The sequence below is a fragment of the Falco rusticolus genome, chromosome 1, assembly GCF_015220075.1.
Source record: "Falco rusticolus isolate bFalRus1 chromosome 1, bFalRus1.pri, whole genome shotgun sequence".
NCBI classification, from domain to species: domain Eukaryota; kingdom Metazoa; phylum Chordata; class Aves; order Falconiformes; family Falconidae; genus Falco; species Falco rusticolus.
In genome coordinates this window covers 52,300,801-52,328,596 of record NC_051187.1, presented here as the reverse complement: position 1 = coordinate 52,328,596, position 27,796 = coordinate 52,300,801, and the positions used below count along the sequence as shown (strand labels likewise).

The 27,796-nt window shown below is 36.5% G+C and overlaps 1 protein-coding gene across 3 annotated transcripts in view; it reads right to left on the bottom strand.

The window, feature by feature from the left end:
- The window catches only part of CCSER1 (coiled-coil serine rich protein 1), a 722,557-nt gene that overhangs the window by 261,115 nt on the left and 433,646 nt on the right, over positions 1-27,796 (bottom strand). For 2 of the 3 annotated variants that reach the window (XM_037379375.1, XM_037379393.1), the window contains exon 9: positions 19,745-19,822. In XM_037379375.1, the coding sequence (XP_037235272.1) occupies positions 19,745-19,822 (78 nt within the window). Of the gene's footprint in view, positions 1-11,793; positions 12,113-19,744; positions 19,823-27,796 lie in introns of those variants that run through there. The other variant, XM_037379385.1, reaches the window with a different exon arrangement.

Here is a 27,796-nt window from a genome sequence, read left to right as displayed (position 1 = left end):
GGTCACATCCCTGAAGTGCTCTGTAGAGTAATTTTAAAGGATAGTTTCAAAAGACACCTTGTATGTGGGTTTTCTTGTGGTTTTTTTGTTTTGTTTTGTTTTTTGGGTTTTTTTTTTGTTGTTTTGTTGGGGTTTTTTTAATTGGAACTGAAGTTATGCAAAGTAATAGAAATTAATGGAAAATAAGGTATTATAAGTAGGCAAAGGCCTCCTGCAATTCCTTCAGTCACTGCAATTCTACAACAGCTATAGAGTTATCAAAAATGGGGCTAACTGGCAGAGCTGTTCCCCATAGTGTGAGGACCAAAGCAACCCTGATTTAAAACACTGCCTCCAGAAACCTCTACTGTAAAGATTACAGCTGAAGTGCACAGTCTGTCATGTGGATCCTCTAGTTGCCAAATACAGCCAAAACTGTTGCCACAGATGTTGACTATGTAGCCAGATGTTGGCTTCTAAAGGCAAAGCTGGTGAAAGTGGTAGCAAACAGTAGGAGAAAGTGTCAGGATGTTTAAATATCATAAATTTTATTTCTGAAGTGCCAATGCACAAGTCAATGCTTACTTTTACCAGTAACATTGATGTGCTAATTCAATACACATTCAGGAAACCTGCTGCTGATGCAGTAACTCAACAATAACCAAGAGCCTGGTGAATACACTTTCAAGACAAAAAAAGACAAAATAGCTAAGACTTTTGTGACAATCCTTGATTTAACTTATTTTCTTAATACGGACACACAACCTATTTTGTGGTAACTGATATAGATGATGAGTAAGATAAAACATGTTAGCAAACATAAGCAATAACTTTTTTCCCGATTGGAAATTTTATTCTAGCCCGGTTTTCCCTTTTTTCCAATTGGAAATTTTATTCTAGCCTGGTTTTCCCTTTTGACTTCACTGGTACCTCCATATAAGCTTGCACTCCAAGTTATTGGATCTGCACTATCAATACGACTACAAGGAAAATAAAAATGATACATTTCAAGGGAAGATTTCAAGCAAGAGTGAAAACTGCAGATGGAGAAGATGACTGTTCACAAATGAGCACAGAAGCAGCACAGAAACCAAAATGCTGACAAAGAACAAGTCAGGGAACTACAGAAAAAAAGAAAAGAAAGAAAAGAAAGAAGGGAGGGAGGGAGTCAAAATACAGGACACAACAGAGACTGAGGAATTAAAGAACTGTAATGGGTTAATGAGGCAAGTTTACCAGAATAGGAAGTGAAAGCACCAGAAACTTCCACAGATAATTTCAAAGAAAGATTGAATAAAAGTATGAAAAAAATGAGTATTTCATTAAACATATTGTACAGTCTTCATCCCTGCTCCCCTCCCCTGTGCCTTCCCCTCTTGCCCCTTCTAAAAGAAAATCGTTCCCTGTAGGCAGCAGACTTCTTCCAGAAATAATGTATTTGTTAACCTTTGAGAACTTACCTAGACCACTCTTTTGAGAGCTGAAGATTGAATAATTGTCATGTACTGTGGGAATTTTCCCCACTAGTTATTGGAAACATCATCTCTTACACACACACACAGTGGAACACATTTATGCAACCAGGGGTTACAGAGTAGCAAGCCACATTACTGTTGTGGTTGTATTTAATGAGTTTTGGCAAAAAGGAAAAAAACCTAAAATTTACTTTGTGTAAAAGAAAACAAAAATTTTAAGAAAACGTGCAGAAGAGATTTTGAGTGACTCACTCTAGCACCTCAGGACAGTTCAATACAATGTTCTAGCATCCCATATTGAAAAGGAAGTTGAGTCAGGCTGTCTACACTCCCTTGTTCTTCACAACAAAGCTTCCCCCGGCTATAGATACTCAGCTGTACACCATAAATACTTCTGTAGAAGGTTTCTCTTAGTCCACCGGTTAAGAAAATCTGAAGCATCAGCATGTGTCCCTTGTATAAGAATTCTCTAGACAACCGGGTAGTTCACTGATTTCTTTAACCTGAACTTTAGAGGCCCTCCCATGAGAAGGAGGTAAAATCTTGCCATGCGAAGTTTTCAAGGGGTATGCTTTCCCAGGTGTATTTAATAAGATTTTTATTTCGTCCTGCAATAATATATTTGAATTAATACAAGATGAGTATTGAATGAGAACATCTTTGAACATTTTTTTAATGTTTATGCAGAAATTTTTCAAAAATAAAGCAGCACAATACATTCATTACTTACAAGCAAAGGGCAAGGGGAAGCAACAGATCTATCTATCTGTTCCATCCTGGAACAATGCAGGATAGAAACAAAGCTGAAATGACCATCTTTAGAAAAAGGAAAGCTGCCCAGTATTAAATTCTTCTATCTTTACTATAAAAGTAACTCACTCACCTAGAATTTTAAGAAGTCTTAGCTTTAAGAATTTTATGGCTATTTGTATGCAACAACAACAGACCAGCAATATGAAAGAGGAATATATACCATCAGTGCTCTCTTCACACCCTCCTATTTATTGTGCTAGGATCTTCCATGAATGTGTGACATGATAAACACACAGCAAGCATTCTGTGTTTAGCCAGAACAGTGGCAGGGCCTGCTGAAAATCCATTACAGTATGGAATATAAAGTGTACTAGAAAGCACTAATGCACTTTTTAGATTTCTGGCAGTCTAAAAAGTTTTTTGTAGGTGCCCAAAAGGATTTGAAAGTATTTCAATTAAATTCTACATCTGCATGGTCAGCTGAAAATAGCTGTTCTCTATGCAGTTGCCAACTAGCAGAATCTGTTACAAATAGTTAAGAAAACCAAAGGGTGCCTAAACAAATTTTACAGGAATTTCTTTCTTGATACAAGATGGAGTAAACCAATATAATTTTCTAGACATTTTAAAAGATATATAAAACTACCTTAATATTCACAGAATTGAAAATGGCATATTTTTTTTCATAGATTTTGAACACAGCAGCTAGCATTCAGAACGAGAGGAAAAATATCACTTCCTAGTCCCTGAGAACTATTCTGTATGGGTATTTTGTCTTAGATGTGGGGTTTTTTTCTTCCCTTCTGCCTAAAAATAAGAAAAGGACTGAGGAAAAACAAAAATTAAAAGAAAGGGCGTGACTTTATGGTTTCTGTTATTGTTGAAGTTTTAGAAGCACGCTTTATGGGTGATAAAAAATATGTTTTATAGAAAAGGAAGAATAGAGAGGATGAGCCAAATGGGACTGTAATGTGGAGAGAGAATAAAAACAATACAGCAAGATAAAAGGAAATGAGCAAGGAAGCAACAGCAGGGGAAAATAATGAGCCAGAACAAAAGCCCCACCACTAACAGAGTTTGCAAATATTCCCAACAGCAAGAGAAATCTGCAGACATGGCAACAAGAGATTTTAGAAAGGAAGACAGAAAAACCTGGGGTTTAGGAATGGAGTCAGCCAACTAATTTCTTCCCTTTCTGCTTAAGAGATTATCAAAAGCTCTTGGATTCAAATATTTGGCACCTTCTTTTGGCAATATGTGCCCCATATACATGATATTTACTTAATCTGCTTCTCAGCATAAGCATGTTCAATAAAGGCAGAACTACAGCGATAGTATAGCTCTGAAAAACACCCATTAAAAAATAGTGAACATTGCATACTAGTTTTATCACTACTAAAGACGATGAGAACCACATTAATTAAAGTAATACCACAAAGAAGAATAATCAAACTAAACCCAAACCAGAAGATATTCCTTTCAGGATGTTGGCACAATAGAGAATCACAAGGGAAATAAACTAAACTAATAAATACATACATAAACAAATAAATATTCTACCAGCAATTACCTGTATCCAGGTCGATAAAAATCCCTAATCTGATTTGGTAAATGGCAGTTTACTAGTATCATCCCTTTGCACTTGTTTTTTTCTTTTGATTTTTTCTCTCCTATGGGCCAATATCAGGAAAGAGCACTGAGGTATAAAGACCTTCCGAAGACAGACCTATTGCTCTTTGTGCATATTTGTTGCAAAGGGAAATATTAAAAACAAAACACTGGATGGATGTTGGTAGACTCTGATGGATTCCTCCTTGTTCTCACTAGTTTTGTTCTTGTTTTGTCTTTCACACTCCTTGTCTATGTTACTTTACCAGTCAGATCACTCAAATCACATCTAGGAGTTCCATAACAAGTGAATTCATAATGGTTTTGCTATTTAGGTTACTCTTGAGTTCACACCTGTACTGTTTAAAAAAGATTGGAAAACTTACTCTCTAATAATAAAAGAGCAGGTATAAGCAATGTATGTACACAAATTTTATTCAAATTTCTGTGAGAGACTATTCTTATAATTTTGTCAAGTAGTTTACTCCCACAGATTAAATTGCTGCTGATTGACAAATGCTTGTGAAATGGCTACCACAGAATTTGTGGCTCAATTTTGAAAGGTAAACTCTGCTTGTTGTTCCGTTCCTATTTGGCTGACATCAATCTTGCACACTCAAACGTTGTATGGGTTTAACAGAAAACACAATAAATAATCACCACATACACAGGACTGCTAGTAAAGATGTAGCACACCACTTGGTCAAAGATTTTCCAGAATAGTTATATTAAATGCAACACTAATCCACTGCCAATAAAAGGACAGTATCACCTTCTTAAAAAAATGTTATCCTTAATTTGGCCATTCTGATACAAAATCTGATTGCTAGCTTATGTCATATGAGAATAAGGGAAGTCTGTATCACAATAGAACATGGAGTAAATACCAGTTTCTGTATTTGTTTAGATTAGACCTTTTCACTGACATAGATAATTTTCTCCCAAATAAATTGAACACAGTCCCAGCTACACCCAAATCACCTCTAAACCAAACACTTGTTCTTAACTCCATATAATGAAGAATGAATTCCAGTATTAACGCAATTTAACACAGTATCTCAGTCAATTTATTGATTTTTCAGACCAGCTTGCAAGCAAAACCCCAGTTTCGGTGTAATTCATGAAGGGTAATTGTTCTGAGATTGTAATTAAAGAGGAGAGATGTTATTTGTAAAACTTTTCTGCCGGAGGCATGGGCCATCTATTTGACACACTTGATGCAATGCCCAGCTCCTGTAGCAAAAGGTGGTCTCTGGGCCTGAGGCACCAATGGAAGTTCTACAGACTTTGTCTCTCTCACTCCAAGGGCAAATTCAAAGTAGTTGTTACTAACAGCACCAGGTGCTGGTGTATCCAAGTATTTTGGAACAGAAGTTGCACTGTGTTTCATTAGTTTCTGAATTTGCTAGGTGCCTAAATACACACAACTAATCAAGCATTTTGTAACACTAATCTGTCACATATTAGCAAATCTGTAAATCCAGGGAAGTATTTCCCTAACATGAATACCAATTATAAGATAATTAATGTTTATCCCATTCAGGTCAACTGAGAGGTTACGCTTTGCTTTTGTTTGCTTTTGCAACAGGTTTATGTGGCAAGGTGCTGGTATTGGGAGGGCTGCAGGATGGTCTCCGTGAGATCGGGGCTGCCCTGTGCCAGACACAGACACTTCCAACCAGCTCTGCAACAGAATCACTGTTGCAGTGGGTCCGCAAACAACAGTGAGCATCCGTAAAGATAGTGGCACCTCTGTGAAAACATATTCAAGAAAGGGTGGAATACAAGACAGTGGAGGCTCGAAGGGAAAAAAGGTGAGAAAAAGCCCTGCAAACATCAAAGTCTGAAGAAGAAGGGAGCTGAGGTGCTCCAGGAACCAGAGAAGATGTCTACACGGTGCCCTGTGGAGAACACTGTGCTGGAGGAAGTGCATATGCCCTGAAGGAAACGTGGCCCACGGAGAGCCTACCCTGGAGCATCTCCTGGAACACAGCCAGCCCCTTAGTTCTAGATCCCAATTAAAAAACAGGAAAGAACAATGATACCACCTCATAGCCATGCCTTGAGCTCATTAGGATGCTCTTGTCATTTCCTAAGAGTCTCATAATAACGTTATCCGTGGCTTCAGCTCATTTTATCAACACTTTTGCAATTCAGAGAGATTCTCACATAGAAACAATGTCCAGTTACCACAATGATTTAAAATTCCTGGGATTATTTTGCTATACATATATATATGAAACAGCTTTTGGTGGGCAACTAATCTGCTAGCTACTGTTTCTCTAGCAAGTGCCTCCTAGTGTCAGGGGACAGTTCCACAATCTTCAAAACAACTTGTGACAGTGGGAGTATGAGAAGATACATGACAATGTCTGAAGAGCAAATTGTTCATCATTAGTCTTAGGATTTTTATTCATATTCTGCAATTACTTGCGTTACAATCGAGTTACCATTACTTTCCAGGGTAACTGGATGATTACAAAACATACAGGATTTTAAAAGCTGACTCCACTGATGCTAGGTAAGACCATCAAACTGCTCCTATTGCAAATTTCCACTTTATCCACTGAAACTTGTCTTTCTTCATGTTGTCTTTACTTCTTTAATACCTGAAATTTGGCAATTTCCTAGGTTTCTCTTTGCAGAATTTATTCATAACCTGACAGGACTCCAGTATTCTCTCCGCATTAATATTTTCTCCTTGATCATTTAACAGACTGGAAGATGAAATATTTTGTACACAGATGCACAAATATATATTAACATGGCCACTTTTTAATACTTGCACATTGGGAAGCTCATGGCTCTGATGTGTGCACTTAAAATTGCTTCATATATTTAAGGTATGATGATCCTTCTGCCTTTATCATCTGCTCCTCTCATGCAGTTATGCTTTCCTCATTCTTTGCTTAAAACATAATATTACGACAGTAAAGATGTTGACACTTCCCTCCAAATATTCAGTAATATGTATGTACCATGACGCAACATAGATCAAGCCCCCCCTATTTTAGTGTCAAATACAAAGCTATCACTTAATTTCATCATGATAGTTAATAACATCATCACCAAGTTTTTCCTGCATGTTTTAATAAAAATCTCCCTGAAAATAATGAACCTGGTATTGAATATAAAGTTGCAATATGGTATCTAATTCATATGCTTTCAACTTCAGCATGATTTAATACAAGCACATACAAAAATATCTTTGCAAGGTTTTCTGCAGTGCATTTCCTAGTCACCAAACAGATATTTTTTTTCCCTTTTATTGCTGGTATCTAGTAGATTCTGTTTTCAATTTAATGCCTTTTTGTATACTACAAAAGAAAAGTATTACTATTCCCCAAATCTCATTTATAATCCTTTCCCTTCATGCTCCTTCTTGCTGTTTTATCATTAATGTTAATATTCTGTTGACTCGTAAGAAGTAGAAACTTCCATTACTAAAAATGAATAAATGAATACGAAAAGAGCACTGTATTGAAATGAAGTCAGAGTACACAGCCTGGATATAGTTGTCACTGCACTTCTATTGAGAAAGTACTAGTAATAGGTCAGGGATAGAAATGGCTTTTTCAGTTTCTATTATTGATATAACACAGGTCATATATTACATGCTAACTTTATCCTCCTAAGCTCTTGCAGTTTTAACACCAAAAAAAAGTCTAAAGCCTACTGAGCAGATTAAACTATAACCTAATGACCAAATAGTGTACATATACTTAAATACCACTGGTTAACACTGGGTAAACTCAGCTCCAGAAGATAAGCCACTGTTCTAACTATTTAAGAACAACAAAACTCACAGCTCTTTCACCATGCACACAGTACCTGTGCCCAGAAACAGCCTCAATGATTATGTTTCAAATTCCTTTAGAGACCTGTTGTAAACATCCTAAGCTATAGGAATCCTTTATTGGCCCGAATGCATATTGAGCTACAGCTGAATAATTTATTCTGTATGTTTTCATACAGAAATTGCTTCAAAAGTTTATTTTAAAAAAAGAAAAACTGACAAATAAAAAAACAACAACAACAACAAAACCTCTCTTCAATTCAAGCAGGATGTAACCTTTCTGCTTCTTGAGCCCACCCCCAGGCATTTTGCAACATGTTTAGCTCTCTGACTGCTTACAGCTCTTAAAATCACTCTTGTTGCTTCTCAGCCTTTCAACAATTACCACAGAATATTTACTCTAGCTTTAACATTTCTGCGCCTTTGTTAATTTTAAATCCAGTGACTCAATTTCTACTTCCCCCCCCCCCCCCCTTATGCTGTATAAACCAGCATTGCACTCGCACTTTCAGAAGTCCCTGAAGGAAAGCACAGAAAGCAAGCTCAAGTTACCTGATACCGCTTCGAAAGCATCACATGGAGAAAGAACGATGTGTGCTAGTTAAAATAACAAACCTCTGCACTTGCTAAAATATCAATGCTCAGAATGGGAACAAAGTACTTTGTCAATACTGCTTTGCCATTGCATCCAGTTAACACAGCGTCACCATTGCTTGTAACAAGGCACAGGCTGTGGATCAAGCTAAGAACGTGGGCACCAAGATGTATTTTTGTCTGGCCTGCCTGGATATTTACCTCAGCTCTAAAGAGCAGCTATCCAATGACCAGGTTACTATTCCATTTTCTGCACCAGCTGTTGTTCAGCTTTTTATAGCTGTGTGGTGTAACACCTTGTGTTGGGCTTAAATGGCACGGTTTTGGTAGCAGGGGCAGCTTTATCAGCTATGTCTTTGTACCTTAGAGAGACCAGTAACAAGTACTTACTCTGTGAAGAATGATCTTCCAGTAATGAACAATCCACATAATTACAGGCATTTTACACCAGAGGCCCCCGCACTATGAACGACTCAGCAATAGCCAGTTACTCACCATCGAAGGAAAGAAACCTCTGAAGCGTGGTAAAACCAGTTGTAAGGTTAACAGAGATGTCATGTGAACTCGAAAACAATAATAAAGAGCAAGATGTACAACATGTTAACTAACATATCAGAGAGAACCGGGTTAGAATGTGAAGAAAAAAAAAATCATCAACGTTACCATCAGACTCCTGCCAAGGAGTTGCGATACCAGATTTACTTTAATGCCACCACTACCACAGCGGAACCGAAGCCATTGACCTTAAGATCACTAGAGGCTGTACAAGAGGGAGCAATACATCAAAGAGAGAGGTAGGTACCAGGAACTTTACATACTGTAACTGGAATCATTAAAAGAATAAAAAAATAAAAAGTATTTGATCAGACTGTTAAGACTTCAATTAAACTAAGATTAAGTTCCTGCTTCCGCATATAAAAGTGCCCACACTTTGCCGACACTGATTGTGTCTCCTTGAAGTCTGAATATTATCTGTCAATAATCATGATTTTTTTTCCAGACTATTTGAATGCTATGTGGGGAAAAAAAAAAAAAAAAGAAAAAGAAAACCCAAAACAAACACACACCCACGTAATTTCTTATTGGTTCATAGTGTTTTTTAAAGTTACAGAAAAATGAATGTAAACCAAAGAAATGGCAAAAAAAATGTATGGGAAATGATGTGTAATTTCACAGGAAACTTAAAATCCGAGCTTTTACGCTCTTTACCCCAAAAGGGCCATCTTCAGTTTTGCGCTGAAATGACAGCTGCTAGCAACAGTTCTATCAGGTGACAGGTTTAGAAATACAAGTTATTTGGGTATTTTAAGCATTGTTTCATGGACCTTGGAGGAACAGGTAAAAAACCTTATTAATTTCAGAAGTGAAACTAGTTTTCTCATTGGAATCCTGAAAATATTTTTGTTTTGTTCCATTCTTCTTCTTTCACTGATTTATACAGGTTTTTTTACAACCCTCTCTGTTCCCATTAAGTATTTCTTTAAGCAAAATACAGATCTCTGTGCCAAAGCATCACAATAAAAATGTTCTCTCTATCTTCTTCCAGATAACAGTATCCTGCAAGGACTGAAAATATTACCATAATAAAGATGGTGAGGAAAAAAAGAAACATGACAGACAGCAAGAGGTAGACATTTCTATGCTCATTAATGATTACAGAAAGGAATTTCTAGTACTGAGGAAGAGAAGGAAGAACGGCAACAGATAAAGTTCAACATAGAAGGTAAAGTTCAAAAGGATAATATGCACCTGCTCATTTCTGTTGTTTCTTTAGATTATATATTTGCTACTTAATTTTTTCAAGATAGTTCCAATGAATACAGTAACTACTATGCAATTATACATGCAAAGAAGTTTCAGGAAGCCTGACCAAAAGGTTGAGAGAAGATACTGAAGATGACTATTAAAAGGAGAACAGATGATATAAGATTGATAAACAGCAATACCATATTAAGTGGTACAGAATCAGCCAACAGAATGCAACATCACCTGTGAAGAAGGTTCATTCACATCAAACACCTGCATGAACATTTAGTTAATTGCTTTTATTTTCAGTTCAGATCCATTTAAGAATAACTGGTGAAATGTTATTTTCAAATAAGAGTAGTATGTTCTCTGTTTGAAACTAAAGCTACAGGTGCTAAACAGTTGCTCCAGTTGAATAACTGTTATTATATACTATGAGGTCTGATCGACATGGCATAGTAATAAGATCCAAGTACTGTTTCTCTTTGGTAAGAAAAGGTATTAGCAGGAAAGTTTTAAGAACATTGCTGGTGCAAGCACCTTCTTATCTTACCTGGTAAGGGTGCGTGTAGAGTACATCCTTGGGTGAAGTCAGTCCTGGGTAAGGGAATACTGAAGCAATAGTGATGACAGGGTTGGTGCTGAACTTGCCAGTTTTCTTCCAATTTTTTGTTTAATAAAGCCATACACCAGGAATTACACCACCACCACCTCCTCCTCTGGACAACAGCTATACACTCAAGTAGCAAGTCACGTCCAGCAAACACGATATCTACTTTGGTGTCCTGGTTTTGGCTGGGATAGAGCTAATTTTCTTCTCAGTAGCTGGTGCATTGCTGCATTTTGGATTTGGTAAGAGAATAATGTTGATAGCACACTGGTATTTTAGTAGTTGCTAAGTAATGCATACTATAAATAAGGGACTTTTCAAGTTTCCCACTCTCTGCCAGTAAGTGGGTGCACAAGAAGCCGGGAGGGAGCAGAGCCAGGACAGCTGACCCAAACTGGCCAAAGGGATGTTCTATACCATAGAACATCATGCTCGCATATAAAGCTGGGGGAAAAGGAAGGAGGGGACACACACATTTGGAGTTACAGTGTTTGTCTTCCCAACTAACCACGACTCATGACAGAGCCCTCCCTTCCTGGGGATGGCTCAACACCTGCCTGCTGGTGGGGAACGGTGATGGGGAATGGTGAATGAATTCCTTATTTTTGCTTTGCTTGCATGCACAACTTGTGCTTTACCTGTTAAACTGTCTTTATCTCAACCCACGAGTTTTACATTCATTTTACTCCTCCAGTCCTCTCCCCCAACCTACCCAGGGGGGGAGTGAGCAAGCGGCTGCCTGGGGCTTAGTTGCCAGCCAGGGTTAAACCAAGACATTTGCCCACATTGGGTGCTGTCTCAGCAATATCTTTCAGAAGCTGATGTACTCAGAAAATAAGATAAACAGTAAAGGTATGATTCTAATGGATTAAAAAATCAGAGTGTTCTGTGTTAGGATCAGCTGTCCTATCTCCTGGGATAAAGCTGGGTAAATTCTGACCTTGCTAAAGCTTACCAAAACCCCTGCAGAAACATCTCTTGAACCGCACATAAGAATTACATACATCAGTATGAACATTCATCAAATAGACCACATATTGAAAGGTGCTGACCCCATACACACCATCAGTGCCAAAGTATTATTATTGGAAACCGAAAAATACAGGTTTTAAAAACTATTAGTTTCCTTAGGTTTCCAGATCTTGACGATGTATTTTTTCAGAGACAAGCATCATTGAAGGATTTTCTTAGTTGTAGTGAATCAGCAATGGATAATTAAGTGCACAAAATAGTAAGAATAATTTAAGTTTTATTTCAGATAGTAACTTTATGATACTTCACTAATAATTTATTCTTTGATATATTTAATAATGAAGATATTACTGCCCCCCAAAAAAGTGATGTTTGACTATTGATAATACAAATATTATGTTAAGTAGTATAATTTTGCCAGTAATGGTAACTTGCAGCTCATTTAATATACAGCAGTATTTAATTAAATCCGTAAGTGCAGTGTCCAGATGTTGTTTTTTAATCTAATAATGATGGAACCAATGAGATGCTGATAGGTTTGTAAACTAAGCCTTCAGAACATGGAGAATTCCACAGGGCCTTAAAAAACAAACAAAAAAAACAAAAAAAAGAAAAAAACAAAAAAAAAGAAAAAAAAGAAAAAAGAAATGAAACGAAATCTTTGATGCATGGTTTGATGGCAACACAAAGTTAAATGAAAAATTATCATTTCTGCTGAACGCAGACATGCAGGCAGCATGTAATACTAAAGCTTCTTTCACACTAATGATCACCATAAGAAATTAAGTGACAATGCCTACAAACCCAGACATATGACTTGCCAGCCTGTGCATGACATGGGTCTGGTTAGAAAATAGTTATGTACAACAGATGCCATGTTTGTATAGGAAAAAGGTCACCAGAGTGAGCTAATTTATGTTAATACAGGCAATCTACATGCAGCATGCACACAACACGAGAACATTTCCACATTATGATAAAACTGTTTAAGTAGGTCATTCTGCATTAAAAAGCACTAATTCTAAACACATTAATATGACAAAACCCATACATATTGCTTTATAATACAGTGGTTATCCGTGCCTCATTTCTGAATTTTGCTTGTTGATCTTTTCTTCAAGGTGAATCCATGGTTTTATCATCTTTAAGAAAATATACTCAACGCCTACAGCAAAATGTTGCTATGTTTGAGAATTTCTGCTTGTTATTTATTTACTAAATTCTTAGTTTATTTTTTTTTTTTTAAATCAAGATTTCAGTGCTGCTATGATATTCCAAAATCATTCTCTGGCCTTACAAATTGGACACTGCTAGTGTTCAGCATAATGCATGAGCAGAGTCAGCAAGGTATAATCTAGCCAGACAACAATGGCTTTTCAATTTCCATAAAGTAAAAACTATTGAAAGGTCTCATTTCTCCGTGCCCTACTTCTTTCTGTCCTTAGCATAAAAGGTCAGAGTGGATGTAGTAAAAATATGCTATTAATTCTAGGGATAACTGCTCATTTAATTAATAGTTAGAGATGTCATGAACTGTCTGGTAACTTCTTTATGACAGAAACAATGTAACTATAACATTCTGAAAATATATTACTGCAATAACATTTTGGTAAGTCATACTGCACTAGAAGTGCACTACTACTCAGAAATGAAAGTAAAAATAAGAAATGAGACAAAATGTCTAGGTGGATATGCTTAAGTGAAAAAGTAAACTTCTGGAGAACTCTAAGGAGATGATGATCAAACCAAAGCAGAAGAAGTAGGAAAAGCACCATCTTCAAAAAAATAAGTTACAGGATAAATAAGTAGTAGTAACTAAACACACTCCTTCTTCCCCTTCTTTCCCCCACCCCAAGACATCTAAGCAAGTCAGTGACAGTAAGTTTGGTCACTATTTCTGTGTACCTCATATTTTATTGCACTTTAAAAGCAAGATAGCAACAGCAAGCGTACCTGCAGATACAAAGACAGTAGTTTATGACAGAGAAATGTAGAGTAAGTTGAAAGAAGGAAAACATAGGCAAAAAGAACATTGCACTGTTACTGCAGATTATATTACAGGAAAACAGTATTTTTAAAGAGACAGACTAGAGTGTTATATTAAGTTCTGGTCTATGAAGAAAATCAGCTGTTATATCATCAAGCCACATACTACTACAAATATTTAAAGAGCACACAGTTTATTTATACAAGCAGTCAGAAGCCAGCTTGCATTCCACAAATCAAAACTGAAGATCATTCATACTAATTGAGCACCACTACAGAATGTGAATTTTACTGTTCTTTATTCCTAGAGATGGCAAAACTAAATGCATAATACCTGCAGATAATCAGCCAACGAATTAAAGTGATTAGTGGAAGCCTGTCTTTTCTATATGGCAAGTCTCTATTTCTGTCCTAGAACCCAGTTACTTTTGAAGTTCATTTATGTGAAAAGCTGCTCACTTTTTGTATAGCACCACAGATACCTAACTCTCAGCACAAGTAAGCACCCTCTGGCAAGTTCAGCACCAGTAACCTGAACTGCTCAGACCTGCAGTGAGCAGCACTAGTTGTAGCAATTCATTCATGCTCATGACTTTGTGGTGTAATGGAATACAAACAGCAAGTACCTAGGGGTTTGGTGGTGAGGCAGTATGTTTTGTAAGGGTTGGTGGGAGGCAATCATTAAAACCAAAACAGTTTCAGCATAATATTTCACTATGCATGGATGAAAAGTCTGACAGAATTTGCACAAGTCAGGCAGCCTAAAGCACAGGTAGATTTTGAAACGGTATTTTAAATTTGTATACTAAAAAATGGAAACTGGACATGAGAAGAGGAGAAAATGATTGCAAGAGGAAGCGGTGGGAAAGGAATTAGCATGCCAGGATATCCAGATATTAATAGATACACAGAAGTACAAGCAAAGCCTGAAACAGTTAATGGTTTATTTGATTTCTAAAGGTACTTTGTTAAAAAAAAAAAAAATAATTTTCCATTACAGAAAGGTATATCATGCATGAGTTTGCATTATTTCACTGTTTAAATTACAAAACAAACTCAGAGAGAATATAAGAAATAAATGGAGAAAAATAATCTAGTAGTAACATACAATAGCAGGTGGACATCAGTCTTCAAGTCGAGGGGTGGGAAGGAAGAAGCAGGATGTATTGTCTAGGTGGCAAAATGCAACTCACTTCACACTCTAACAAACTATACAATATGGTGGGCAGAAATATACCTAGACTAAAATGAAGAGTTCAAGAAGTTCAAGTACTTTAACATTCTCTTCTCCTGCCTTCCTAAAGTAGAGGACACAAGTCTACGGTTGTTCACAGCATCCATAAACCACTCTCCGGCTGGCAGGGAGGATGAGGACCACAGAAGGGAGGTGGAGGGGGACAGTTAGAGCATCCCCCTCTCAGTAAAAAACAGAGGCTCTACAGAAAGCAGTGCTCAGGCTTTGAGAGGGAAATGGAGGCATGCTGTCCAAAGTAAGGTACAGCAGGCTACAAAACAAATCCCCTGAAAAATGTATTAGTATGTATACCTGTTAATTTTAATACTGCATGGGAGTGCAGGTGTTTGGAGTCAGTGCCTAGTTCTTTATCACCCAGCACTGTTGTATACACAGTGCTGCCCATCACCAAGCAGAGGCAGTTTTTATTTGTAGCTATGCAAATCAAACAGTAAGCAGACTGGGAGCAATACCACACGAGTTTGCTGTCTGAGACTCCAGAAGCATAATAGAAAATGTAAGGACTACTAAACCAGAAAGGATTCTATTAACTGGGGAGTGAGTTAAGGACCAGTCCAAAACCTCTTTGTATCAGATTTACTCTCATTAAGAAAGACAAGTAACTAACAGAATAGCAGCTCTGAGATGTGAAACCCCTAATATCAGCACAAGGCACACACAGGAAAAACATTGTAGAAATCATATCAGCTCTTCGGAACGTCTGCTCTGTGTAGAATAAATTTAAGTACAAATTCTTTTCATCCAAAAACTGATTGTTTTCTAAGATTAACAAAGTGGTGCTGAGTTTGACGTCTCTTGGTGACAGAAATAGAGAAGTGTACTGTGACTGCTTAATTCTGTCTTCAAGAAGCATTTTAATGAAAACTCATTAGCAATGACACATACTGCACAGTGTTTGTGCGATGGCTGCACGATATTTTGGGCTACTTGTTTAGCTAGCAGCCGTTACAAGAGCTGTATTACCTAACATGATCTTGTAAACAGTCGCAATACTAGTTGACTGTATCTATTCATCTTCCAGTCTGTTTTAGTAACCTGATTGACATGGAAGAAATTATCCTTTGATCTCTCAATAAAATAATGCTTTGCAAACAAAGGAAGGTGAAGGGGGTTAAATTGGCATCGATTATTTAAGACATATTAATCATTTGTTATTTAGTAGTCTCCCACATCAATCTGCTGTGCACATGGCTCTTTCTGCAAGATTCCCAATACCTTTTAAATGATTCTCAGTAGACATATGGAAAACAGAATAAATTTACGACTATCGTAAGGTGGAAATCTCTCGACATTCTGTAGCAGAAAGCAAAAAGCTTTCTAAGAAACCCAGATTACATTCTAATGTGTCTCTTGAACACACACAGCAGCTGGCTTGACATTTTACTTTCAATTTAGTCAAGTAGCAAAGTGGTCCTGTTAATCACTTAAGGAAATTGTAGCATTTCTCATCCTGGAAGACTTTATTCCTCCTTATCAAAACTTCTTTTAAACTTTATGTTTTAATTCCATAATTAATTTTGATATTAGATCATTTTAAATAGGGAAAGGAGATTAAACAGCATGCTTTCCAGTTCAAACAGTTCTTCATGGAGAAACGTTATCTTTACTGCTACAGACTTTAGCTTCAATTTGCTTGCTAACACAGTACTCTACAGCAGTTTCCGTTGAAAAATCTCAGTGTGATTCATGGGAGAAAACAGAGATATGTATCAGAAGTTTTATCCTACAATTTACAGGTATTGCAGGAGATTGCATGATTCAAACTTTGCTGATCACCTTGATAGCAGAATCTGACTCTAATTATGTTACATCCACTAAAATAAAATACAACATATTAATTTCCATTCTGGCAACTTCTCAAATACTTACCCACGATACTCAGTCAACACTGTTTAAACCTTTTCAGAGCGGCTCCACAGAGACAAGAACATTTCTTCCCTTTGAAACTTTGCATTTCTTCCTTCACCCATTCCTTCCTAAATATAAACTAGCCTCCAGCCTTATTTTCATTACTGTACACTCTATGGATGAAAGGATTCATTCCTTGTCCAAGTCGAAGACAGAACTCCCATTTAGTTTTAACAACACATCTAAATGAACTCCAAAGCTAAGGAATAGTCTCTGAACTACTGGAGACATTTTCCAGAAGCCAAACAAAACAGAACATTGCTTTCTTTGGGGGGTAACCTGTCTCAGGGTTTTTTTGCACTACAAAATAGGTAACAATAATAAGTTTATACAGAGAGAAACAAAAGAACATGAAGGAATATAAAAAATACAAACACAACTATTTGCAGAAGTAGTAAATTAAGGATTTCTGAAATTCTACACTCTGAAGTGCTTAACAACATTTGTACAACATTGATAAAATAATTCTATACAAACTCCTGATAACATTTTTATCTGATTACTGTTAGCTTCTAAAGTGGTATTAAAGAGAAATAAAACAGGTGACTTTCTGGGGTTTTTTTGGAATTACAGAAGCAAATCTGTAGTGATGATTGAATTAACTTAAATTTTCTGTCTACCTGTTAAACTAGGTAAGTATTCAATTTATGGTATTCTCAGAATGTGTGACTAATGGGGTAAAAACCATATTTTGCATTTCCCTGATCTGTTTTGTATATTTCTAGTTAATCTATTTTCACATTAGCACAATATTCTTGCAGTTATACACACTTATATGCATCCTGAATAAAATTATGTACAGATGCTACTTGCCATTGTCACATCTTGCTCTTTAAAATCTCATATAAAAGCAAAATATAGAAATGTAATTGCCACTTGGTTTCGACAGAAACACAGTTGAACCTAACATTACCTGTAATAGCTATCCTTTGAAGAAAAGCTGCACAATCTAATAAGTGACCAACGTTTTTTTAACAATATTACGAAAAGTGTTAACACTATTTATTTGCACATTCTTCTTCACTGAACTCCTTTCATGATGATCATAGTAATCACGTCTCATTCCTCTAGGTCAGTTCAACTTTCTCTGTAATTAATTCCTTGCAATGCATTTTCACAAGTACTCCATACAAGATAAATACAGGTGGATGTGTTGTTCCGTATGAAAACATTCCACGTATCTTTTTGTTCTTGCATTGCATCACCCTACATAAGAAAATACATGATCGCAACCATGATATGGTAGAGGCATTTTACTAAGAAAGGTTGAAAAATGTGTTCCACTAATGTTGAAGAGAATGCTGCTAAAGAAAAAGATTTTTAAGAAATATTGTTACTATAACCTTTAATACTCAGATCTCAGCAAGAAAACCGTATCTGTTTGGGGGAGGGGGTTCTAATTTTATTGCAGAATCAGCAACCATCTACTTTACTGACAGAAGACCTCCCCCCTCCACCTCAACTCCAAGGGAACACAGACTGGAAAAAGGAAAAAAAAATAAAAATAAATCTGTTAACAGCATAGATCTCTGCAGCATGAGATAATTTGATTTTGGAGAGAACAACCAAATGCAAAAATCATATCTGTTTTCTAAAAAACAAAACAAAACAAAAACTGCACACCCCTACAAATTGATTATTCTCATTTTTAGTGGAAGACTTACTTAACATCTAAGTTGTAATGAAGTAACTGTTAAGAATAATTAGTCTCAGATAAAGGGAGATAGCATTGCAACACATAAAAATGTTTTCAAGTATTTTTGAATATTATGGGGTTTTCACTATTAATATATACACCTCATAGTTTCAGTAAATTTCAGCAGACATTATTTCACGGACACAGTAGAACGTAAGTGTTCATATGTGGCAACCCATGAACAAAAAATTAGTGACAGGAACACTGAGAAAAGTATGGACTTATTTTCTCTAAATAAAAAAATACTCAAAGAAAAAGAAAACAAACAAACAAAAAACAACCCACGAGTGTTGAGCAATACTTATAAAAAATAATAATGACTACATGTTTGTCCAAAGTGTTTTACTTCAAACAAAAACAGTTAGTACTCCTGGCTTGAACCAGCTTAAAAGACAGCCTGAAAAAATACCAAAGTGTAGCTTGCTTCAAGAACTTTCCAGATTAAAATGTAAATTTTTTATATTTCTATCTTCAGATGACTATCCAGAGACTCAGAAGACAAACCTTTAATGTTACACTGATACAAAACATACTCAAAGAAAGGTTTCAAAACTGGCTTTAATTCCAGTGTTCTTTTTATAAATTTGAAGCAGCATGTCAATATACACCAATGAACTACAGCCTTATTTTGCAGAACAGCCCTTTTTGGTAAGAAGTATTGTAAGATTTTACTCAAATCACAGAATAGAACTGTACTAAATATTCCACATTGTGGTATTCTTAATCAAAGTTATTCCAGAAGGCTCATATAAACAAGTGAATCTCTTACACATACTCAACCAATGTCCCACAGACAGAATACTTAAAAAAAAAAAAACAAAACAGGGAAAAAATCGTATCTCTACAGTTAAGGAATCTTCCTTGCCTGTGCTCTTGTATGAGGGTACACACTACCTATTCACCTTCTAGCAGAAATTCTGACAGATGCTCTTCAGGAAACAGAATTTGAACATCACTTGGCAAAAATGTATTTATTCCATTATCTATTAAAACACAAATATTGCTGGGGCAGCATATGGTGATTATAAACATAACAACCTCATTAAATTCTCAATAAGTGTGTAAACGAATACTGAAAAAGAATTACAGTCCACTAATACATATCTTCCACATTCACTTATGCTAATTCTCAGCTCTTTGTAAAGCATAAAATTAATAGGGCATCAGTGTGCTGGCAGGTTGTTGTAATTGTTTTCTCATGTTTCAGAGCATATTTTAGAATCATTGAAGAACAACAGATGAATGGGGTTCCAGTAAATCCCACTAAATCAACACACGGACACAACAGCAGCAAAGGCAAACAGGCTGACAGAAGTCTGAACACCCACAAAGATGATAAAAAATACTGTTCTACACAGCTACTTACATCATGGCCTATGAGTTCTGTCTGCGTGGATTTATCTGCTTGGGAAGCAAGAGCCTTCTGAAAGCACTGAGCCTTTTCCTGTAAAACAAAATAACACATCCTAGGTGAGTCATGGTTTTAGTCACTGGGCTCTGCAGCTACAAATATCCAGGTAAGTTCAAAACTCCTGCATGGACAGTTGTTCAGAATAGACGTATTCTGGGACTATTCTCACTGGGAGGTTGATTTCCTTAATGATAGTCCCTTTTATCAACTTATCTTTCTCTTAAACAGATAGTAGGCTCAGATAGTTCAACTGTGCAGTAGAGCTGGGCGCACTAGAAGGATGTCACTGAAGCATGACGCAAAGCAACCATCTTCCAGAGCAGATAATGGTACAGAGCACAAGGTAGCTGTGGTGATTCTTGCAAACATCAGCACCACTCCAACAGCAAAGAAACTGGTGGGTTTTTTTAAGAAACATTAAGGAACATGCAGACTTCACTGCAGATCGCAACGCTGAGACAACTTCCCCTTGCCTGATGCAAACACGTTAGCAAAGCCTTAACATTTCTTGGGTATTGTACTAATTTCTGCTTCTCCCACCCTTGCCCCTCTATACTTCAATGATTTGTGGAAGTATGGCATGGAACGTTGGAGAAAGGCTTGAGCAAAGAAATCTGGGCACTTTAAGACAATTATGTTTCACCCAAAAAAAGTATTTTGATACTTCATTTGAAACTTATCACTAAGTAGAAATGCTGATCCTGATCAAGCCCTTACATGTACTACACTATTTTCCAGGAAAAAGCATATGATGAAAAAACTGTAAATACATGGGGTAAGGCAGGAAAAGGCACACAGGAGGGGAAGGTTCCATGAATAGAGAGCACAAGGTCCTTCACTGCTCTGATGTTTTCCTATCTACTGTTCAGTATTATTCTTCAGCTATATCTGTACAATACACTAACTAAAATTCCTCAAGTACAAAAGTCTGTTTTACTGATAGAGACAGGTATTACAGCAAAACAGAATTTGTGTAAATTGAACGAATTTCATTTTTACTGAGATAAAGACATAGAAATATTATTATTTTAAGGTATTGCCTAAGTTGTGTTTTCCTTTAGAAGTATCTCTTCTAGATGTTTTAAGTACCTCATGTTACTCATTTCAAGGCAAGATGCACATCACTATGCTAAGTGAATTTTGGTCAAAACCATGTAAACAGCTGCAAGAAGACAACCCCTAATGACCCTACCTCCAGTATTTCAAGTTGTCAAATAATGGGGGTGAAGCGGAAATCAAACCAATCACTTCACTAGTATGAGACAACTTGTGCCCAAACTTCTTAATGTAACTGCTAAGTTAAAACGCAATTCATAGCAAAGGCAATCTCATTTCTGACAGAAAAGCTTCATCTTCTTAAGGTTTGAATTTACTAGTCCACTGCCCACAGCATTTTTAGGTGTTTAGAAAACAGACATTGTTATATATCTACTTTCTTATGTAGGCAATAACATTTTACTGCTCAGAAGCTCCATGAACGTTGTAGTTACAAACCCAGATATTCAGAGGCTGAATGTTCAAGTAACATTACGATTGGACCAAGACCAATATTAAACTGCTTATCTGATCAACTTTAACATTTGCATACTTTCTCTGTGGATTCACAAATACATATTTTTAAGTTACTGGGGGAAAAAAAACCCAGAAGACATCAAAACCAGCATTCATTCAGGTGTGAATCAAGAAAGGTTAAGACAAGCCTGTCTCTAAGCAGCTTGTAATACTTTAATAATTAGTTACTGTCAAGTCTGAATATGTTTAATGAAAAAAAAAACCCTTCTAAAAGTGCAATCACAGCTCTGTGAAGATACAAAATATTTAGGAAGATTTCAAATCTTAATTATGAGCCTCACTATAGTCATACCAGGTAGCCTTACTCACAATAATGCAGAGGTTTATTAGATCCAAGCCAGAAAGGGTTATTACTATTATTAAAAAAAATAATAATTTGAAATCTTTATAATCCCAAGAAATTTCTTAAACATTTCATTCCCAAGCTCTACAAGAGAAAAACCCTTCAGCTGCGCTTAGTGCTTGTACAACCTTACCAAAAAAAGAAGGCTCCAAGCTTTGAGAGCACAGGCTATCTAATCAGAAACAGAAAACACATCAAAAAGTAAATCTCCCAGTCCATTGAGCTGATGAATGCCAGAGACAGGAAAAGAGCCTTGAAAAGTGTATCTTCTGACTCCCATTTACCTGACTGGACCATGCTGTACGTTAAATATCACCATTACCACTTGTGTATGTATTGCAAAATTAAAAATAAATGTTTACAAGGTCATGAGATCACCACATAATTTCATTATAAGGATTTTGCAAACATACCTGAGCTTTTAACTTTATTTTTCAAAAGCATATTTCAAAGATGCTTTAAGATACAGCATTAAACAATGGCAGATACCCGTCTATGCTATATTAAAATAGCACTGCATTTCTCTAATCAGAGGATTTTTTTTGAAAATAAAATGTATTTTGATTATTTATTTCCTGCTTTATCTACTGCATCAACAGAAGGTAAAAGACTCCATTTCCAGGTGGTATTACAATTTATAATTTATATTTTAATGCAATACCTGGTATTGTTTATTATTATCAATCAGTCATTCAGTAAAGCTGTATGGCACGTAGTCATTTCCTTACAGATTATATTTCCCATAATAAATCAATGCTACCTTAAGAAATAAGTTTATGTACATACATCACTGGAAGTATAGAGGAACATTTTCTACTCATCACATCTCTAAAATAAAAAAATTACAAATCACACATTCATATATGGGCCAGACGTGGCCATGCATGCTTTGAATAGTGCAATACAATAAAAATTTTATATGGTCACACTCTATGAATAATATGGTCATAACAAGTGATGCCAATCTTAACCTCCCCAACAACAACAAAACCCAAAAGCTGAGAAAGTTATTGAAAGAGAAAACAAGCAGTAGTGCAGTCATAAAAACATTCAAAAGGGTGACACATCAAGCATAGTCATTCATGCAGAAATTATCTCTACAAGTACAGTTTTGAACTTCTAATGCGCACTGTTGTTAGTCTTGATTTGTGTTCTGGTTGCACCCAGATGTCCAAGAAGATACCCCAAGTCTTACGATAGCTCATCTAAACAAGAATTAGCTCTTTCTCAATCCGTATGTCTTTAGATTATCACTGCTACACCACTGCTAGGACAACCTAGATAAACACAGTCCTGTCCCAAAATAGAAGACACTCAACAAACAAGTCTAGAAGACAACATTATTATCCCAGTTTGATAATTCAGAAATCGTGATACAGGGATGCTAAGCTTTGCAACATCAAAACACAAGAAAAAAAAAAAAAAAAAAAGAGTACTACTGACTTGATCTTCCTACAAATATTTGAAGAAAAATAGTCAACAGGTGATTTATTTTTCAATGTCATGTGTGAAGCCACCTACAGCATTATGGAATGCTGCACTGATCCACAGTCCAAGTCTTATGCCCTATGCAGAAAAGCAGTTTTCTTCACACCATTAAACTTGAAGACATTGACTTTGGATAGGAATTTCTGGGCTCAGTTACTTTCTGAGAGTCCCAACACGGAACAGCATTCAGTAAAATTATGTGCGGGATTACTGCAAAGCAGGACTATGAATTTGGGTTCAAAGGTCCAATTTGTACACCTTCGATTCACAATATTTCAGCACTTTCTTTCTAAATGGACATCACATGCATGACAGTGAAATTCTCTCCAATTACAGCTCTCACTTAATTAACTGAACAGTACTAAACAGCCCCCCTGAAGACGTGAAACTGGTAACTGTTATTTTACCCAGCAACTGTTAACCCATCAGCTGTAAAATACTTGATCATCGAGAATAACCAAGTTTTACCTTATTTAAGTTGATCTTTTCCTAAGTTTACTAACTGAAAATGGAGATGAGGCAAGTAAAGTCTCTAATTAAATCACTTATAGGCCAAGCAAACCAGTGATCATATTTTTAGAAACAACTGCAAGTTATAAAATCACTATCCTAAATATTAAAGAAGGATATAAACATATTTATTTCAAGTATTTGTCTTGTGGGAGTAGCACAGTACCGTTCTCATAAAGTAGTGGGAATTAACCCTTCCAAGAAGCTAGACTGGGACAAAATGGATTAGATAATTAGTCCTGCACTCCTACTTTCACTACAATACATTGCCACAACATCGCCTCTAGTTGGTACGCTGATGAGTCAGCTGGTAGAGTTGTGCTGACACCCAAAACTAACCTGAAAATAAACACAAATCTATCAAGTTTGGTCAAAAAAGAAAGCACACAGTTTATAACCTTGGGGTTTCATCTTCCTTTATCCCTTTTTAGAGCAATTACATTTATCATTTTCATGGTGTACACAATTTTAAATGCTGGCAGGTTCTGCATGGGTACATGAACAAAATTTTACAGTTTGTTTTGGAAGGGTTGAGGGTTTTTTTCCATAACTTCTTCCATGGGTTTTTAGTGACTATCTGTATTCACTGAAGGAAAAACTCTCTGGTTAATCAAATACAATACAAAATAACAGCATTATGAAAATCCTGTAGCAATAACTACCGGATGATTCTGCAACACATTTTAAAGAAAATTTTACTTGTAGAAGTTATTTTATTAACTTTCCAAATTATCAAAGGCACTCACCAACTTTTCGTTATGTTTTTCTTCCCTACCATGTGAAATGCTAACTTTGTGCACTCTGTCCTTAAGGCCTCTACGTGGAGATGTTTAAGTGCATTGCCTATCGACTGTTTACGTTGGTTTGCAGTTTCCCTTCCCTCTGTACACGCAGGGATGTTCGTGGGATGTGATTAATGTCAGTGCCAGCCACTTTGCACATAGATTTAACAGCACGTGCATTAGGCAGAGTGCAGGAATCATTAACTCAGCACATTCCAAATTGCAGCTGATGTTTATTGAAGGCTTCTAGCATTAATTAAACCTCACACAGCTAAGTGTTTACAATGATTTTACAGATTGCTGTTCTATGGAATGAGATTCACAATCGTGGCATTAAAGTGCATAGTACAAACACAATGAAAGGGTCATTTTCAAGTTGTCCCAGCAACAACTGCATGGGGCAGATTTTGATCACTTCTTGGTCAAATGAATAGAGAGAAATAATCATAAAAATTGCTGCCACCATGAAAATCAATAAAAACATGTACCAATCTCTGTGATAAATAAGGTTGCAATTTTATTCACTGATATTTACAATGTATGATCCCTGAATCACTGTAAATATACTTAGCAATACTGAAAACAACACACCCCTGCCATTCTTCGAGTTGTTTCCCTGTGACATTATGCCAATTAGTCAATAAATTATTTGTACATTCTGACATGTATTTGGGATAGAACCATCAGTTTGCGTTTAGCACGGCCAGAAATAGGACAACTATGTGACTTGGTTTTGTCCTGCGCTCACATGCAGTCCATTAACTGTGCATATTTATATGCACACACTGGAAGTGATCACACTGCCTGTCCATCTGTTCCTCAGTAATTTTTTATTACAGTGGTCAATACTAACTAGTCCAAGCACCGGAGTTAGAAAAGTAAAGTTTCTGTAAGTTTCATGAAAAGGGCCTAAGCTGGCAAGGGGCTTCAGCAAGAGCTTCAAGCTCAAAGTCAGCCAGCTGTGCAGCTGGCAGCCAGCTGTGCAGTGCCTTCAGCTCAGCCCCAACCACACCGGGCGGTGTCTTCAGCCCAGGTAACACTTTGAAGCCCAGAAGGATGTTTAGGCACTGTATGGGAAAGTGGGGCATGGAGAATTACAGAGAAACAGAGAACTTCATTAAAAGCTGAAGAGACGTACACAGAATAGGATTTAGTGACATCGCTTGTTGAAAAAGCTTCCGTCGCTGCACCAGGCTCTCAGATGCACTGCAAAGACTTTTTCCCAGGCAAGTAATGCTTAAGCAAGGACCAAAAGGCAATTCTATCCTTTGTGAATCTGATCTCAGGAGAAGTCATAGCATGGGTTTTGCCCATAATTGACACTGGAAAGTTATTAAAGCAGATACCTTTTTACTGTGAATCCAGGTTCATCACTCATGCCCTCCACTCTTACTCACTCACCTCAATTGAGATACTGAAAATTAAATATGAAGTACATTATATTTAATTCAGTCAGACAGAACCAAAACATTTTTATATGCATTATTGTGACATTCCAAATACTTTTGCACACCTAACCAAGGCTCACAAGTAACATTCAGCAGCTTTGTACTGCTTTGTCAAAGCAGAATAGTTTTGACCAGACAACAAAATCTGCTTCCACTTTTACCATACTAAAGCAATCCAAACCAGCCTTCATGTTTTTGATAATACTTGACAGACTAAGACACAGTAGCATTCCAGCACAAGATGGGTCAGAAGCATATCAATCTCCTCTTCTTTCAAATATTTCTTTAATTAATTCAGAAACTTTCCCAACTATGGGAGTTTAACTTCATGAAGGCCATGTGACTGCTACAAATTCTACAACAAATCATTTGATTCTGGAACTTAGTCAATCATTTACAGCACTGATGTTTTGATTTCAGTTGATGAAAGTAATGAAATAACATAGCAAAACATTTTCATCGATGTATAAAAGCTATACTTTTCAAAGCACCTGCAAAAGATATTAACAACTCTTATCCTGTACAAGGAAAGTAACCATTACATTCTAGTTTTGGTTATGATGCATATGCACAAAGAGGCTATAGCACAAAGAATGGGAAATAAATTTTCTCTTACTATTTCGAGAAGCATTACAGGATCTTCAGGAAAGAGTACTGGGAAAAAAATCTGCCCTTTTAAAAATACAGTTTCTCACCATTATTTCCCACTAACATGTATCATAAGCAAACCACATCGCTATGGTCCCCAGATTACTGCAATAATGGAACCAAAAAGACGACTTATAAACATGACCATAAGCAGCTGTCACACCAAACTGTTTGAAGATGAGAAATTGCAACTCAAACTATGATTTAGTCATAAAAGCATAAGAATTACATTATACAAGTCTAAAGAGACACCCTGATACTATCTTACAGAGTTTTTTCAGCCAAAAAGAGGAATAAATTCTAATTTTGCCTCAGAAAACAAGTGAAAAAGAGATAAAGGTGAACCTATGGCACTTGACAAACATCAATAGTCAGTTTATACCGTAATATAAATCCAATCTACTAAATAAACCCTCTTTATTGGCTCATAATCAGTGTTTCTACACTATTATTGATAAAATTGTTTTGCTAAAAATTGTACAAGTGTTCTTTAATGCTGCCTCACTGCTGTCTCAGCTCATAATGTGTGCCTACTATCAAAAAGGGATTTGCTTGTAAGCACTGCTTTTAGATAATCCAGCGTTGCCTAGGAAGATGTGTCATCTGTCAACACATGCTACACACTACAGTATCTTGTAAAGATGCAGAAGACAACAGCTGAATCCTGTATGTTGGTCAAAGACCAGGGATTCCCTCTGATCTGTTAGTGTAAACCAATAAAGACAGCTTAGAAACAAAAGCATTGTCAAACTAGGCATATTAAAAGATGCAATGAATGGCTGCAGCAGAAGATGGAGGTATAAAACTACACTGTAAAATTGGACTGGACAAGCAAGCAGCAGAGATCCTTTGGGAGTTAACAAATAAACAGGTAACAAGCAGTTCAGGAGTGTCCCGAGCTGCAAAGTGATGGACTGGGAGAGCTCTGAGGAAAATAGCATGTGCTTTCATGTATCAGCTTTTCTGTAAGCAGCTGCTTGTGGCCACCACTGGACACAGACAGCTGAAGGGCTGGATAAACCCTTGCACTGTCCCAGTTATTTCATATTCTATAAAGCCTAAACCAAATCCACTCTGTCCTGAAATATTGCAATATCAGCCTTCCAAGCACCCATCTCACACTGTTTCAACAGATAAGAAACCGGTTGCCTCTACTTTTCATCCAGTTATTCCTTGCTTCTTAATAAGGAAAAGCTACCTAACTTTTCCTCCTTCT